The sequence below is a fragment of the Nyctibius grandis genome, chromosome 23 (genome assembly GCF_013368605.1).
Source record: "Nyctibius grandis isolate bNycGra1 chromosome 23, bNycGra1.pri, whole genome shotgun sequence".
Taxonomy (NCBI): Eukaryota; Metazoa; Chordata; class Aves; order Nyctibiiformes; family Nyctibiidae; genus Nyctibius; species Nyctibius grandis.
The window spans coordinates 2135295-2150294 of NC_090680.1; the positions used below are offsets into that span (position 1 = coordinate 2135295).

General features: G+C 47.6%; 1 protein-coding gene across 1 annotated transcript; it reads right to left on the minus strand.

Moving 5' to 3' along the window:
• Window positions 1-1600: 1600 nt before the first annotated feature.
• On the minus strand, window positions 1601-7126 carry UPK1B (uroplakin 1B). The gene is made up of 7 exons (XM_068417464.1): window positions 7058-7126; window positions 6319-6519; window positions 4682-4756; window positions 3838-3960; window positions 3376-3555; window positions 2530-2613; window positions 1601-1887 (listed from the first exon to the last, which is right to left on the minus strand). Exons 1-7 carry the CDS (start codon window positions 7124-7126, stop codon window positions 1837-1839), a joined length of 783 nt encoding a protein of 260 aa, XP_068273565.1. The 3' UTR covers window positions 1601-1836.
• Window positions 7127-15000: the final 7874 nt, after the last annotated feature.

Sequence of the window (15000 nt, forward strand, 5' to 3'; positions counted from 1 at the left end):
GCAGACACCGATTCTCTATATTTCTTTAGATTTAGGTATTATTGTAGATTTCAGCAACATACGCACACACACACACAAATAATTAAAACCCAAACCCAGACCACTTCCATACACAGTCCCCAGGGTCTATCCAGGTCCTCCAGTCTCACAAAAAAGTGCTGAAGACTAATTTCCTTATGGAAATTTCTGAGAGTTCAGGCTCTCCAAGACAGTCACCACCCTGCTGAACCAGTGGGGTGCCTGACCCATGGGGATTTTCCTTTTTGAAGGCACACTCATACAGCAAAACCCCTCTGTGTTGCAGGGACCTATTTCTCCTTCAAGCTGTTCACCCTCATAGCTGCCTCTTTCTCTCCTCCAGTACCTTAGCAAGGGACTATTCAGCTGCAGGGTTTCTATAGCACCGTGCATCATGGTGCTTTGCATTCAGATCTTCAGGATGGGGTTACAAGACTTGAAAGCCTGCCTTTGCACTGCCCCAGATGTCCCAGATACAGACCTTTATCATTTCCCCTTCCCAAACACACAATCTCGAACAAGAAGAAAATTTCACTTCCACTTCTTTTTAATTAGTATTTTGGTGAATATACAAAAACAAAGAATCAAGGCAGCTGGCAAGTGTCAGGACCTGAACCAGTACACCTTTGGAAGAGGCTTCACCTTAAAACACTCTATACAGGAGCATATTTCGCATGACACACGTAACTGCTGAAGTGTTCGCTAGGAAAGACATCGGATCAGTCTGGGCCAAAGTAAGCAGCCTCTATTGAAGTGAGTGAGAACTGTAACTGCTGATGCAAGGACTGGATTTGGTTCAGCTAGCTCCTTGCTTGCATTTTTCACAGGAGTTACTCATTGCCATTGTTTGCCGTTTGTCCTATGTGATCCAGGGATGTGGAAGGGGAGTACACAGGGGACATGACCATATACATGCAGGTAGCTGAAGCAAGAAGCATAGTAATCTAGGGGCATGGGACAGCCACTTTTGCAAAGCCAACCACAGCACAGGACCCCTCGTATTCTGCACAAATTCTAGCTCGCAGATGTGCAAAGTCTTGCATCAAGTACATAACAGCTTTTTGAAGGAGTCGCTTGTTAGCAAGAGGAGCTTTTTCTGGACTGGCACTTCTGAAGGCAGAAGCACATGCAGTAGTTTCGTCAGTGACAGGAGGTAGGCTTGAACATAGGCAGCACATTGCTGAGGAGTGAGCTAGCCTTTTATTGGGCTTGACTACCAACAGACTTTTTATCTGTGACATGTCTTTACTGCTGACACACTTAAACTCTTAGAGAATCTGCCTTATTCTAAGGCAACGGGTGACAGAGACCAGGAACAGAAGTTGAATGATAAAATATATTAGAGAGGTCTGCAGTCTTCTCCATTGCAGCATTCGGCTTTATTGGTCACAGGAGGTTACTGTTTTGCTCACATAGCCCTCGCTGGAGCTTTTAGCATTATGATTTACATTCAACCTGGTTTTAGAAAGAAATTTTTCTGGAGTAAGCATATATGGACATTTTTTCTTTCTGATGTTATCACAGAACAAATCAGATCACTTCTTATGTTATGCTCCAAGGATTTCTCGCACAGCAAAAGATGGATTGTGCCTCAGCCAGGAGGCACTAAGGCTGCAGGACAAGGGGCAAAGAAGGGACAAGAAGGTTCTTTCCTGGAGTCATCAGCTCTGTGTGTGAAGTTCTTGGAGAGGCAGAAGTATATATGGGAGAGGTAGTGAGAGAACTTCAAATCCTCCATGGCACAAGGGGAATGGAGCAGGGGATGAACGAATGCGGTTTCACACGGTGCTTCAGGACAGTGCTGAGGACACTGGGCCTTCAGTATTCAAATCTGCTCCAGTAGAACATGGTACCAAGGAGGACGCAGAACTGAAATGACAAGACTATTAAGTTTCTCTGCTCCTCATTTCCTTTTCCCCACCTCTCCCCCAGCCCCATTTAGTCCTACTGGTAGAAGAGAGCAACAGAAATTCTTGACAAGGAAAGTCCGTTCAGGCAGAGGAAGCTTAAAGCTTTTTATCTGCACAGAAGCTTCCCAGTGAAGAAAGAAGATATGTGCAGCCATAACTGTTTGACTGGATCACTCAGCTTGCTGGGGATTATCTGTCACGAAGCTGCTGAACCCTGAGTACTTAAAACACTCGTACAAAGTCTTCCAACTAGAAACTGAATTATCTGTCATGATTACTGTTTAGGTGATCCAATACCCTTCAGAAACAAGTATCTGCAAGCTGTATTTGCTGTGTTGTGTTGCTGAGATGGCAGCAGGCCGCAGCAGGCCACAGCAGGCTGGAAAGCCATCTAGCTCCACGCCTGTGGAAGCCAGAACGGAGGGGAACTTGTAAATGTAGCCCTGTTAGTGAAACAAGCTACAGGCAGATTGGTGATGAATGAATAACTATAAACTACAGACATTTTAAATGCGTCAGTCCTGTCATCCACCTCCACCCAACTGGGTGTGGAATAGCAAGAAAAGAGAAGAGGAAATAAAGGCAAATATTAAGTACTCACAGTCCAGCAGAGGATGGCAAAACCAAACCAGGCAACACCCCAGGCATGTGTGTTCATTGGCCCAGAAATAGCGTCATAACAACCCTGTAAGGCAACCGTGAATGAATCAACACCAGCTTTGAGCTTGTACTGCCAGGCGACAAGCTTATGAGCCTCTGAGAGAGACTGAGGTGGCACGCGTCTCTCCTATTGCAATTTGGGTAGCTCACGGGGTCTCAAGAAGACAAGCCAGAGCTACACTGCTTTTTGACAACTTGCAAATAGCTTACCTATTTCTAGCTCCAAATGCAAAGTGGACCCATCTCAGACACTTTAAGGACAACTTCGTGTGCCATCCACTTGCCAAGCATACATATGTAACCAAACACAGCCAACACAGAGTTGACCTCCAGAATCAAGAAGCTGCAGGCAAATTTGGAAGCTTGAACACCTTCTAGAAATGCCTGCTAGTGCAGAAGGTGATGTTCATGACCCAACAGTCTGTATGAATACGACAAGCTGGTCTACTGAAAGGTTCTACTGCTGACTTGCTCACTTGTATGCACTCCTCTTTGGGCTAAGTTTGATTTAGCTACTGTCCATCTACGTGTTGGAGATGTCACTTCTTGCTGGTGGCATTGGGACAATTTTCATAATAGTTCTCCCTCCATCAGGAAAGCCTTTATTACAACCTATCCTGTGTTCAACAACATGGCCAGGACCCTACAGGCATTGCTTTTCCTCCAGAAAGCTTTTGAACACCTGTAGCTTGCAGTGGAGGAGGAAGGCTATTCTCTGTTTCCTTTCCTTCCAGCAAGGCACTTTTGACCAACATACATTGACTGGAAAAAGTGGAGAGGATCTTACGTTGCTGTTATAGTAGCCGGGGACTCCAAGCTTGCAGCCATCGAGGTTGAGAGGAGACCCTTGGGCATTCATGACACAGCAATTGTGCGGCCAAGGGAAGTCGGCGTCGCTGTGCGTGGCGCGGAAGGCAGACGTGTACTCCTGCCAGTCGGAGGGGCCCCGCACCCCACAGCACTGGTTCTGTGGGATGAGAGAAGGGAATGGTCTTTATGGGTCCAGGTCACAGCCCTGCACATGGTTGGTTAGGCATTAACCATAGATTTATGGGAGAGAGTTTTTAAGTGCTTGCCTTTGACAGTCTACCATCTGATAAATGAGCAAAACGGGGAGTGTGGCAGGACTTTCTCTAAGGTTCAAGGCAGATGCCATCCTCTTTATTACCAAGTGGCCCCAAGGAGGACTTGAAATTCCAGGGCTGCAGAGCATTTAGTAATTAGTGAGAGTTTTCAGTGTTATTGTTACCTGAAGCATGAGTTTATCCCATGTCTCTGTGACCCTTTCAGTCATCTGTTTGTCATTGTTATTTACTGTCTCTGACTTCTGATACCGCTCCAGCATTTGCTTCAGGAAGAGATTTGGAGTGAGCTACAGAAAAAAAAACAGAGAAGAATGCAGGAACTATGTAAATAAGTGACCGTGTAAAGCAGATATAGGGTTATTTGGGGCGGGTTGTTTGCTTGTTTCAGTGTCCTGCTAAAGAGGAATGCTGCGTCTCCCCCAGTTTTACACACAGGAGACTAAAGAGCAGGATTTGAGGAGCGGGAGAAACAAAGATGTAGATCTTGAGCGTGACTTTTAAGCAGGCCCTACCAGATGTCAGATCACAGGAGATGTGCAGAAGCTATGAGTTATATTTGATATTTTGCTTGGCACTAAAGCACCACAAGTCACTCCTCCCCCCCACCAATATCTCCAATAACCCACATAATCTTTCCCTCACTAGTAACACTGCCAGGGGCAATGCTGAAGATTTGTCTTCTGAAAGTATGATTGATAGATTAATTAGTCTGTAGGTGAAAGACTAAACACTGTATTGATGATTCAGCTAACCCATGCTATTATTTCCTTAACTGCAAGGTTGTAAGCATTTTAAAATGTCAAAAATAACAAAGTTATTTTCTTGATTGGAATAATGATGTTGGAGACTTTCCTCGTGGGGTTTTATTCCAACTCAGCAGTAGTCCTTTGAGTTTACGCAGCACCACCACACAAGCCATTTACTACACTGAACAGGGCAGCCACGTGCCCTAGGACTGCAACGGTTCCCAGTGTGGTTACAAGAATGCATGAGGAAAGCAATACTCACGAAGTCTCGGTGAGTTGCTGCTGTGATGCAAGACGCCATTTCAAATGCGTAAGTGATCAGCATCAGAATAATATACTGTGGGATAAAGACAACAGAGTTAGCTCTTGGAGAAACAGTTAAGCAGTTTCTTCCAGTTCTGTATTTTTCAAGATTAAGCTTGAAACCCTGCTCAAGGCAAAGGAGGCCAGGCTGTCCTTGTCTCCCCAGTCCTCTCCATCCCCCTGAACATTCATGTAGCCCTTCCCTCTGCTTATTTCAGTTTGCAATCTGCTTTCTTGAAGGTGTATGACTGGAACTGTTCTTCATCTCATAGACAAGATTTCATCAGAACCTCATGACATTAATACCATCCTGCCTCTATGGAAAATACTTTGCCTGATATGTCCTAGAATAACATTTGCCCTTTTCTCTGTTGCATCTCATTGGCAACTTACGCTTGTTCCATGTCTCCTCCTTCCACTTCCACTTGCCAGCTATAAGCTTTTCAGCAAGAAGCTCTTCGCTCCTAGCAGGAGAGCTTGTACTTTGGGGAAACAGAAGGTGCAATTTAGGGTGTTGTTCAGATCGTCCTGATTTTGCATTGTCATATTTCCTCAGCACTCTTACTTTGTGATCAAAGATCTGTCATGAAAACAGATCCTGAGGATCACCTCTCATAGTCTATTTTGCTGTTTCTCTTCCCTTCTCAGCACAACCCCTTTAATCTTTCCCATATTCCCTTCACAGTTCTCGTGCCTCTATTTCTTGTCCCACATTTTACAACGTTCTTCTCAGATTCAAGGCATTTGTTTTCTTCTTACCCCAGCTTCTGCCCCTTGTACCCTCTCTTCTCTCCTATACTACAGCCTTGGGTTTCAGCCAAGGCACCAAAATTCAGAGTTAAGGGAATTCTCTTCCATCAGCTGTTTACTGGTGAATTCCCTGGCACAAGAGTTCAGATCTCTAAGTGTCTGCTGTTTAAAAAAGGCACCCTGCCATCCCATATTAATCCAAGACAAAGCCAATTCCAGAGTTTTCAGTTCAACTCATCTTTAATGCAAGCACCAATTAATTTTCACCACTGTCAACCTGAAGGACTAAGTAGGAAATTGTACAGAGATTTGTTCACATCTTAACATTGTCCTTGGCTTATCCAAACCTCTCTGTCCCCACCCCTGCAATTTCTGCCTGCCTGCTGATGTCTGCTGTTCTCAATTGCACCCATATTTGGTACACTAACACATACTAATGCCTTCTCTACAGAAGTCATTATTTATCAGCTCCAAAACTCCATCATACATGACAGCTGAAAGGCAGTAAGGGGTGGGGAGAAGCAAGGATCTAAACCACATCCCAGCTACATCTGATTGCACAAGTGCTTCTGCATTGCTTCAGGGCAAGGTCAGGATCAAGTCAGTCAGCTTAAACCTCCATTGTGGCTGTCACCATTAATGCCCTCAGCCTGGTTTCTCATGCGTGTGTCCTCACAGGAGTCACTTTGTGGGAGACTACAGCCATGGTCAAGAAGAACCTTTGGCTCCTCATCAGTAATAAAAGCTGTCTTTGCTCAGTGGGTGATTACCAAGGTGAGCAGAGAAACTAAGGTGGCATTTTTTTCAGTTTGGCAGCAATGGGTTGGCAACTTTCGCTATACCTACCACCAGCAGCAAGGTCCTGTTGGACTTAATGACTCCAACGATGCCAAGGATAGACAGAGCAAAGAGTGCGAAGCCAACGAAGATGCCAATCCAAGCGGCAGCATAGATGTCATCGTTTTCTGTGGCTTCCAGCAGAGGGTAGAGACGATGGGGATCGGACACAAAGAAGATGCACTCTGCTGTCAGGGCAATGCCACACATCTGAGAAACGCAAGTTTGGGAAATCCATTAGATCAAGCTTCCCCAAAGAAACAGCAGAGACAGAAAAAGATGGAGATCGCTTTCCTTTCATTCAACTTCCTGCCAAACAGGAGCTACTCAACTCCACCTCCGCCCAACTCCACAATCTCTTGTATTGTGCCTTCACAGAATAATTGCAGGCAAAACTCACCCAGCCTAGACCTGAGAGGCCAGGCCTAGGGCTTGAGGATGTCAAGAAAGAATTAACAGAACCTTTCCCATCACTATGTGGAGGGAGGTGGCTGGAAAGATGTTGGTCAGCACCAAGGGCTCTTCCCCTAGAACTCATGTTTTGTGTATCAGCCCCTACTGTCCCTTGCTGTCCACTCCCCAACAGATCAGCTAGCACAGCTCTCCTTTACCCCTCCTCTCATGCTTTACTGGTCTATTTATACATGGACTTCACCCATGAAGAGGGATTTCATGGCAGAGAACTGCTGTTTTAAGAAGTGTCATACTGGAAGGAAGCCTCCACCCATGCTTGTCCCACTTCACTTACCCCAATGACCACATTCCCAAAGACTAATAGACCCTGCAAGATGCGTATGCCACCATTACTTTTTGCCATCTTTAATTCTTCATGCAACCTGGGACAAAAAAAATACAGTCTTCAGTTAGATCAGTACGATAGGCTTCACTCAGAAATAGAAATTATTCCTGAGGAGAAGGATAGACAGAACCTGCCAGCCTGTCTGTACACCTCCCACCCCTTGCTTCATAGTAGTTTCAGAGGAGAAACTTCCCCAGGTGTGAACCTGGTAACTCAAACTGTCCCTGATACTTGAGCTACAGAAGATTGGGACCACTCTGAGAGCAGCCAGTGTCTTCAGCTCCCTTTTGGGCAGAGTTTTCATCATCACAACAGTACCCATGCAAACCTCAGTTCATGGTATTGCATTTCTACCTAGCTAGGAACACCAGCTACACCCAGATGGACAGGGGACAAGTTCAGTACCTTCATCTCGCTCCTCTTCCAGAGGAGCCAGCTTTACCCCTGAGTATGCTATCCGCCCTGCTGGACCTTTCCTCTTGTCCAGCACTGCCATTGGACCAAACTAGTAACCACGGTGCTTTAGCACACATACCTACAGCTCACGGCTTGGCAGCACCTTGCTAAGGGTAGCCCCATCATCTCCCCCTCCATGCTGGGAACTGGAGCTGGGCCCCCTGTTCTCGGTCTGGTGTGAGGGAGGGAGGGAGGGAGGGAGCTACTCAGGCTGCAGCTGGCTCATGGGAGACAGGCCAAGCAGCATTCCCACCAAATTCCTGAGAGTGCTATATCCTTCAGGCTGGGGCCAGGCACCCCACGTTGAATTTATCCCCTTCCAAAGAGAGTGGTATAAAGACACTAGTCAGAGGTGTGAGACCTCTTGGAGAAACAAGCTCAGATGCCAGCGCCAACGAAGCCCTTCTTTCAAAGGGACAAAGCACATGTGTACATGGGAAGGGAGAGGGAAAAAACCCCAACCCCAAGACAGCTGCATTTTCTGGGTGGTTAAGAAAATATAAGCTGCAAATGAAAGGCTGAAGTGGGCCCAACTTGAGCAGACAACAGGAAAAGCAGCTTGAACACCCCTCTTCTGCCAGAGTACCTGCACTAGTGCCTTCTCTTGCTGGAGTTACTGACTCCGGGATTCTTCAAAGAAGCTGTTGGAAAATAAGAGCAGACACAACTGCCAATGAAGGGGAGTTTCTTGAGGAACAGATCATTGTGGGACCTCTCTAAAAATGCCACCTTCAGCCTCCTCAGCAGCTGCCCTTTTAGGATAGGCAGGACTTCCAACGGTGACAGAGGGAAAACCAGAATTTCCTACCACCATTTCTGCAGTGGTTTACGGGTTAGGCATGGAGAGATCTCCAGTGCTCGCACCATTATACCAGCAGCAGAGCACATAAGTATTTTTGCATGATAGCATGAGGGGGGATGGCCATTATTTCCAAGGTAAGAAGCCATTTTTATTCCCAGACAAGTTGTTGGAGGCCAGCCCAATATACCTGAAGCTGTATGGCTCTGTACTCGAAAATGGCAGGCTCATGAGGTCAACCTGAAGCTCTGTCCCTACCAGACTTCTTGACCAACCAGCACGCCCAGGGGCCACATAAAACTTTCTCACAGGTCAGATCTGGTTCTGGGCAATGTTTGGCTACATGTGGTCTGCAGTACAACACTGCAGAGTCTGCCAAACCTGAGACCGACACTGGTCCTCTACTCATCTGAAAGCTGTAGAGAGAGACTACTGCCTGGCTCATGGATCTCATGCTGCAAACTCCAGAGATTTTAGAAGAGCCTTTAATTATTGCTGGCTAAGAGACGTCACAAGTCAGAAAGGAGTCCAAAAAGCAAGGAAATCTCCCCTGCTCAAATGCAGGCACGTGAACTCTGACTACTACATGGAAAAGCAGGTCTGCTCCAGCTGCCATGTAGATACCAAGGTTGAGCGTGCCACGTGGCTAGCATGACAGATCACACCAAGCATGATTAACAAAGTCACGTCCCTTTCCTTAACATCGTAGGAACCTCTTTCTCCTTCCCTTTCTCTTCTCCAGACCCCCCGGCAGTGTAACGACAGCATTCACACCTTGTGCGTGTGCTGTCCACCCAGCCCATGCGATTGCCTCCCCACAAGCTGGCTTGATTCTCATCCCTGGCAGGCAGGATCTAGCTTGCTTTTGCACGCCCCAGAGGAGAAGCCACAGGAGATCTGGGGCTTGCCACCTGCTGCCCGTTCCTCACGCCTCAGAGGTAAGCTGTGTAAGCAAGAGCAACTTGCACAGCACTTGGTGCAGGTATGTGACTACAGAGGCATGAGGCAAACCTTGGCTGGATTGCTGGAGGCAAGCTGCATGCAGGTATGACTCACAACCACCCTCGGGTGTGACACTGGTAGGCAGTCCTCCTTCCACCCCCACCCCTGGAGACGGGCACCAGCAGCTCCTGCCTGCGGCCACAAATCAGTTTGGAGGTAGAGAAGCCTTTTTTGTGGGCTGGTTAAGATTAGTTTTATGACCCAAATACAGTTTTCTGGGGCTTCAGGAAAAACCCTGAGGAAACCAGAGCTTCAGCTGCAACCGTTATCCAAAATCTCCATGGGAGAAGGTGGCCAGATCCTGGGATTTCAGCCTTGAGCTTGCATAGACCTGGTGCTCCTCAGCACATCCCGGGCACCTTGCAATTTAGCTGTGACCCATTTAGGTCCCAGGTATTCAATTATCATTACCACAGACTTTGCTCCATGTTCCAAGCAGCTCTGGAAAGGTGTCTGTTGCTCCCATTGTACCACAAAAAACTGCGTCCCTCCTGAAGCACATCCTTTTTCCTCTTCCTTACGCCCTGGTCACAACCCAGACTGTAACTTTCTCCCCTCACTCTCCTGAAACACTCCTGACACTCATGGGAGTTCAGCTGAGCCTGTCAGAGCCCAGGAGCAGTGGTAGTCCTGCCTCCCCCTGTTCCTCCACAAGTTGCAGACAGATCTGTTATTTCCATGCCCTTGGAGCTTTCTTGACCTCTCCCTTCCTCTACTCACAGTAACTCTGTGAGACCTGCAGCACAACTGTGAGAGCCAAAAAGGAAGCTCCTTTCTGCAGAGGCTGGCTCCTGCCCTTGTATTTTAGATGACAACTCCATGCAGGCTTTCAAAGGAAGCCCTGCTCGCCGCTGTTCCTGGATTCAAGCAGGATCCAGTCTCTGTTGTGAATTCCTCACACACATTGCACTGGTGGATCTTTTGAAGCCTTCACATCCTCTTTCTATAGGTTAGGACAGGATTTCAGTAGCCTTACAGATGCATGCCCACTGCTTAGCCTAGTCCTACTCCATCTCTAGCAAAAGAAGCCAATGCGTAAGAATTGGTTTGGCATTGCCCGACGCAGAAGCTGGTCACGTTTTGATTGCCTTGCATTTTGTGCCAGTTGTCATAGTGGAGTCATGGCACTGTGACCAAGGGATGTCCAAAAACACCCTTGTGAGCATCATTTACACAGAATCACAGAATCAACTAGGTTGGAAGAGACCTCAAGGATCATCGAGTCCAACCGCTGCCCCTATACCACCCTGTCAACTAGACCAGGGCACTAAGTGCCATGTCCAGTCTTTTCTTAAACACCTCCAGAGATGGTGACTCCACCACCTCCCTGGGCAGCCCATTCCAATGGCTAATGACCCTTTCTGAAAAGAAATTCTTCCTGATGTCCAACCTGACCCTCCCCTGGCCTCTCCTCTTGTCCTATCGCTAGTTGCCCGGGAGAAGAGGCCAACTCCCACTTCACTGCAACCTCCCTTCAGGTAGTTGTAGACTGTAATAAGGTCACCTCAGAGCCTCCTCTTCTCCAGGCTAAACAACCCTGGAGAATTTGTTTCTACATCCTGCTCTTGGAAGTCTCTCAGCGCGGCGGCGGGTCTTACAGGGGCTTCACCTCACCCCTTGCTACCTCTCTTGGCTTCAGCGTCCCTGTGCAGGGCATTGCGTTCTCATCCCCTGGTGTAAGGAGGCAGAGACAAGGGACGCGTTTGTTTTATTACTCATGGTCACCGCGCACCTTGGCCGAAGGGCTCCGCGCCGCTCGAGCGCAACTAAACAAACCCAGCTGTTCAACGGCAGAAACCTGGTCCTTGCCAGTAACCCTCTCCGGCGCAGAAGCCCGGGCACCACACCTCCTGCCCCCTGTGCTCACCCAGCCCCGGCTGGAGAGCATGTCTCTACAGGCAGGAGCGAGATGCCTGTTCTGGGGCTGGGGCGCTGATGGAGTGAAGCCAGCGGAGTGGAACTGCTGCCGGAGGTGCCGTGATGGTGCCAGTGCTGGTGCCATGGGAAGCCTCCGTGAGCCACAGACCTACCCACACCCTGACCTGCTGCAGGCTCTGATGCATCGAAGCTGGAGGGGTCAGACAGCAATAAACTTACTTTTTTTATTTTTTTTTTTAGTTTTAGCAGAAAATTTAGCCCCTAAGGGGCTTAAAAAGGAGGTAGCTTCCAAGTGGTTGGGACATCTTCAGAGTAATATGGTTTTTAAGAGGATGCAATTAAATACCTTATTGATGAATCACTTGAACTCAGCTGTAAGAAGCCAAACGCTTTACAAGTGTCAATTCATCCTTCGTTTACTTATTTTAAAGCAAACACCTCCAGCGCACACAAAGCCACACACTCCTCCCGCCCCGCCAGACTTTCCCCATCACTGCGCAGCCGCCCCTGACAGAGAACAGCTTGTGCGCCAGGAGTCAACCACACTCACAAAAGGAAGAGCCAGCCAGTTATTTTGTGCTACCAAAGGAGAAAAAATAAAGCAAAACCAAAGCTCACCATCAAGCAGGGCTCAGAGACTAATTAAGTTTCCTTTCGAGAGAGATTGCTATGAAATGAAGCCTGTGTGAACAGTTGAGTGGCTGGTAAACCATCATCAGGCATAATTACCTGGGAAACAGAGCTGGGAGGTAGGTTTTTCCTCTCTCCCTCATTAGTTCAGCACAGCCAAAACACGAGGATTTTTTTTTGCCTTTCCTATTTCCACGAGTGAGGGGGAATTACAGGATCCATCTTTCTCTGCAACAATTTTTTTTTTTTTACACTCAGACATATTTGCAACAGATTTAATTCTCCTGTTCCCTCCTCCCCAGTCTTCAGGAGAAAAAATATGAAACAAATTAAAACAGCCATAGAGAAGACACAGCCTGAGGTAAGAAAAATGAAATACTTAATAATCTTCTGCAGTTAACCTCATCCAGGTACCAGCCTCCCACATACTAAACACAGCCCAGGGACTAAAGTAAAAGCCTCCTTTTCTCCTAACAGAGACTTATCGCTCACATGCCTCATTAAGAGGAAGACGATGGCCAAAGCAAGGCACTCACCCCTCCCTTCTCGTGATGCTTCCCAGCAGAAATCCTGACCCACCTGCAAAGCCGAAAAAGCCCCTTTCTCCCACCTCCGCCGGGTTATAAGAGCCCAGGTCGCTTGAGGAAAGTGCCCTGTGATTGGTAGGGTGCCCATCACATGAGGAAAGCTTTTTTCTAGCCAAACCTGTTCCCCGGTCCTCCTGGGACCGGAGGGTGTCTCTGTGATTCTTAGATCATATCGGAATGCCGTTGTGTCGAAAACACAAAGCTTTAAAGAATTTCTATTATTATGCTCTCGAAAGGGCTGAAGAATGACTCACTCGTAGGAGATACTTGAACTTTAAAGAGGATGGGCAAGTTGGAAGAACGTAAATATAAATATTAGGATTGCTGGACTGCTGTTTGAACATGGGTGTAAGAAGAATGTACTGACTAGAAAAAGAGAGTAAATGAATTTTAATCTTTTCATTTAATTACGTTGCATGGGGAAAATCTAGTGGCTTGGGCTGGATCCATTTTCATTTTCTTTAGCTTGGGATTTTTTTTGGAAACAGAAGTGTAGGTGTTGGCTACTCTGTAAGACACTGGATAGCATGAAAATTGGGGAGACTATTGTATTTCCTTGGGCCCTCTGGATTTTTAACACATTCAGTCTTATTAAGACTGAGTACAGTCAAGCACAGATATATATATTAATTGGCTTGTGATGAACTGAGAGGGGCTGAGGTTGAGGAGCACAGAAGAAAAGGAATGTCTCTCACCTTCCTCTCCCTCACCCGTTCCAGTGTAAGTCTGCCAAAAGTCATGATTCCCATTACTGGAGCCTTGAGCAAGTCTCTGGCAAAAGTGCAGGTGCTTGTGCTTGGTGTTCTTCATCTGCTGGTGCAAAACCAGCCAAATGAATAATGGGCTTGGGAAGGGTGATGGGAGCTTCATGTTTTGAGAGTCCTTCACAAGTCAAAAGCAAACATCAGAAGAACATATATATATATATCTCCTTGGTAGCCATCCTTGCAAATGTGGGAAATCAGTGAGAACTGCAACAGCTCTAATGTTTTATGGATCCCCTTGGTACTTGGAGACAACTGAAGAGAGAACCACCTGTCCCATGAGATCTCCATGAGGTTTCACCCTGAGGAAAGGAGAGTGCTTTTGGCATTTCCAGCTCCATGAGGTATCACAGTGATAAGCAAAAGAAGACCCAGCCGTTACAGCCAGCCTGATCTAGTAGACAGGGACAAGAGATTTGTCACTTGGGTGCTCAAGGGCAGGGATGCAGATTTGTCTAGACCCAAATAACTCAGAACTGTTTGCCCATTATTTGTGCTCCCTACAACATGGGAAGTCTGTTTTGGTGCAGTTGCCACCCCATTTTTGGCAGTGCTGGGGACCATGCGTTTCACACCAGCTGGTGTGCTGGGGTCTAGGAAGGCAGGCTCCCATCATCACTGCTGGTTGTTGAGAGCAGCTGGCGGGGGTACAAGCAGTGCATCTCCCGAGCATCAGAGCCCAGCAGGTCATGGGGCTGTGATGGTAAGATACCCTACCACATCTCAGCGGGGAGGAGAGAAGAGGCAGCAAGTGTGGAAATGCTGTTTTGGGAAAAGAAGATGAGGAAAGAGAACAGAGGCAAGGGGAGGTTGGTAGTGATTCTGTGGTCTTGCCAGTCACCAGCACTGAGAGCAGCTGTTGGGAGAAGACCTTGGTGCGGCTGAGCTCGTGCTGCTCCATAACCCTGTCCAGGAAGCTGCAAGCAGGCATTAGTGTGAATCCTTGTTTGGGCTGGAAGAGTGGGTAAGGCTGAGGAGTGTGGTGGTCAGTCCTGAGCTGCCATCACCATTTGGCTGCTACAGCTTGTTGGTAATCTGGTTTAGTGGGTAAGAATATTTGTGGTGACATGCAGAGAGAGATTTGGTATTGGGAAGGAGTGAGTTGGGATGGGGTTTTTCTTTACTTGTTTGCACTTTCTTTGGTGTGTGTTAGTAAGGTCAGCCTATGAGTTTGCATAAATGTGTGCACAGCAGAGGGTCAGACAGAGACCTTGCCTGAGCAAGGGAGTGCAGTGGGGCTGACAAACCATGTGGTGGGAAGCCCAGGTGCCACCATAGGTACTTCCAGTGGGGTGCCTGCAGCTGCTTTAGCCTGCCCTGTAGCTCTGCGTCTGCACTGGCGTACTTCAGATGAGAATGGGCCAACACTTCCATATAGCCAGACCCACACATTTGTGCAAGCTCTTGCACTTGCCAATGTGACAGACTCACAAATGCACACCCCACAGAGCCATACGTACGCTCACATGTGTATGCACATGTACAAATCCACACATGCACGTGCTTTCCTCACGTGTATCCAGACACAGGTCCACGGATGTGCATACCTCTGTTGCACGTGGGTTAAAGGCAAAGTGCTGGCTTGTGAGTGAAGACACACTGCAACCTGGGGTTTCATCTGGAGGCACAGTCAGATGCTGAGGCCACAGCCTGGACCGTTTTCAGATGGAGGTAGAAAATTAAATTTCTCAGGAGACCCATCGCTTGACTATGGCAATGTGCTCTATGGGTGACAGGGCAATGTGAGAACATACCTGTCACTAAGTGTGACGTGGC

What these genes read in the sequence shown, in the direction of transcription:
- UPK1B (XM_068417464.1), bottom strand. Translation starts at nt 7,126, where the DNA reads ATGGCAAAAAGTAATGGTGGCATACGCATCTTGCAGGGTCTATTAGTC. An exon ending in ACAGGACCTTGCTGCTGGTG is followed by an intron (nt 4,757 to 6,318) that starts GTAGGTATAGCG and finishes TTTATCCCACAG; the next exon opens with TATATTATTCTGATGCTGAT. An exon ending in GGGATAAACTCATGCTTCAG is followed by an intron (nt 3,556 to 3,837) that starts GTAACAATAACA and finishes CTCATCCCACAG; the next exon opens with AACCAGTGCTGTGGGGTGCG.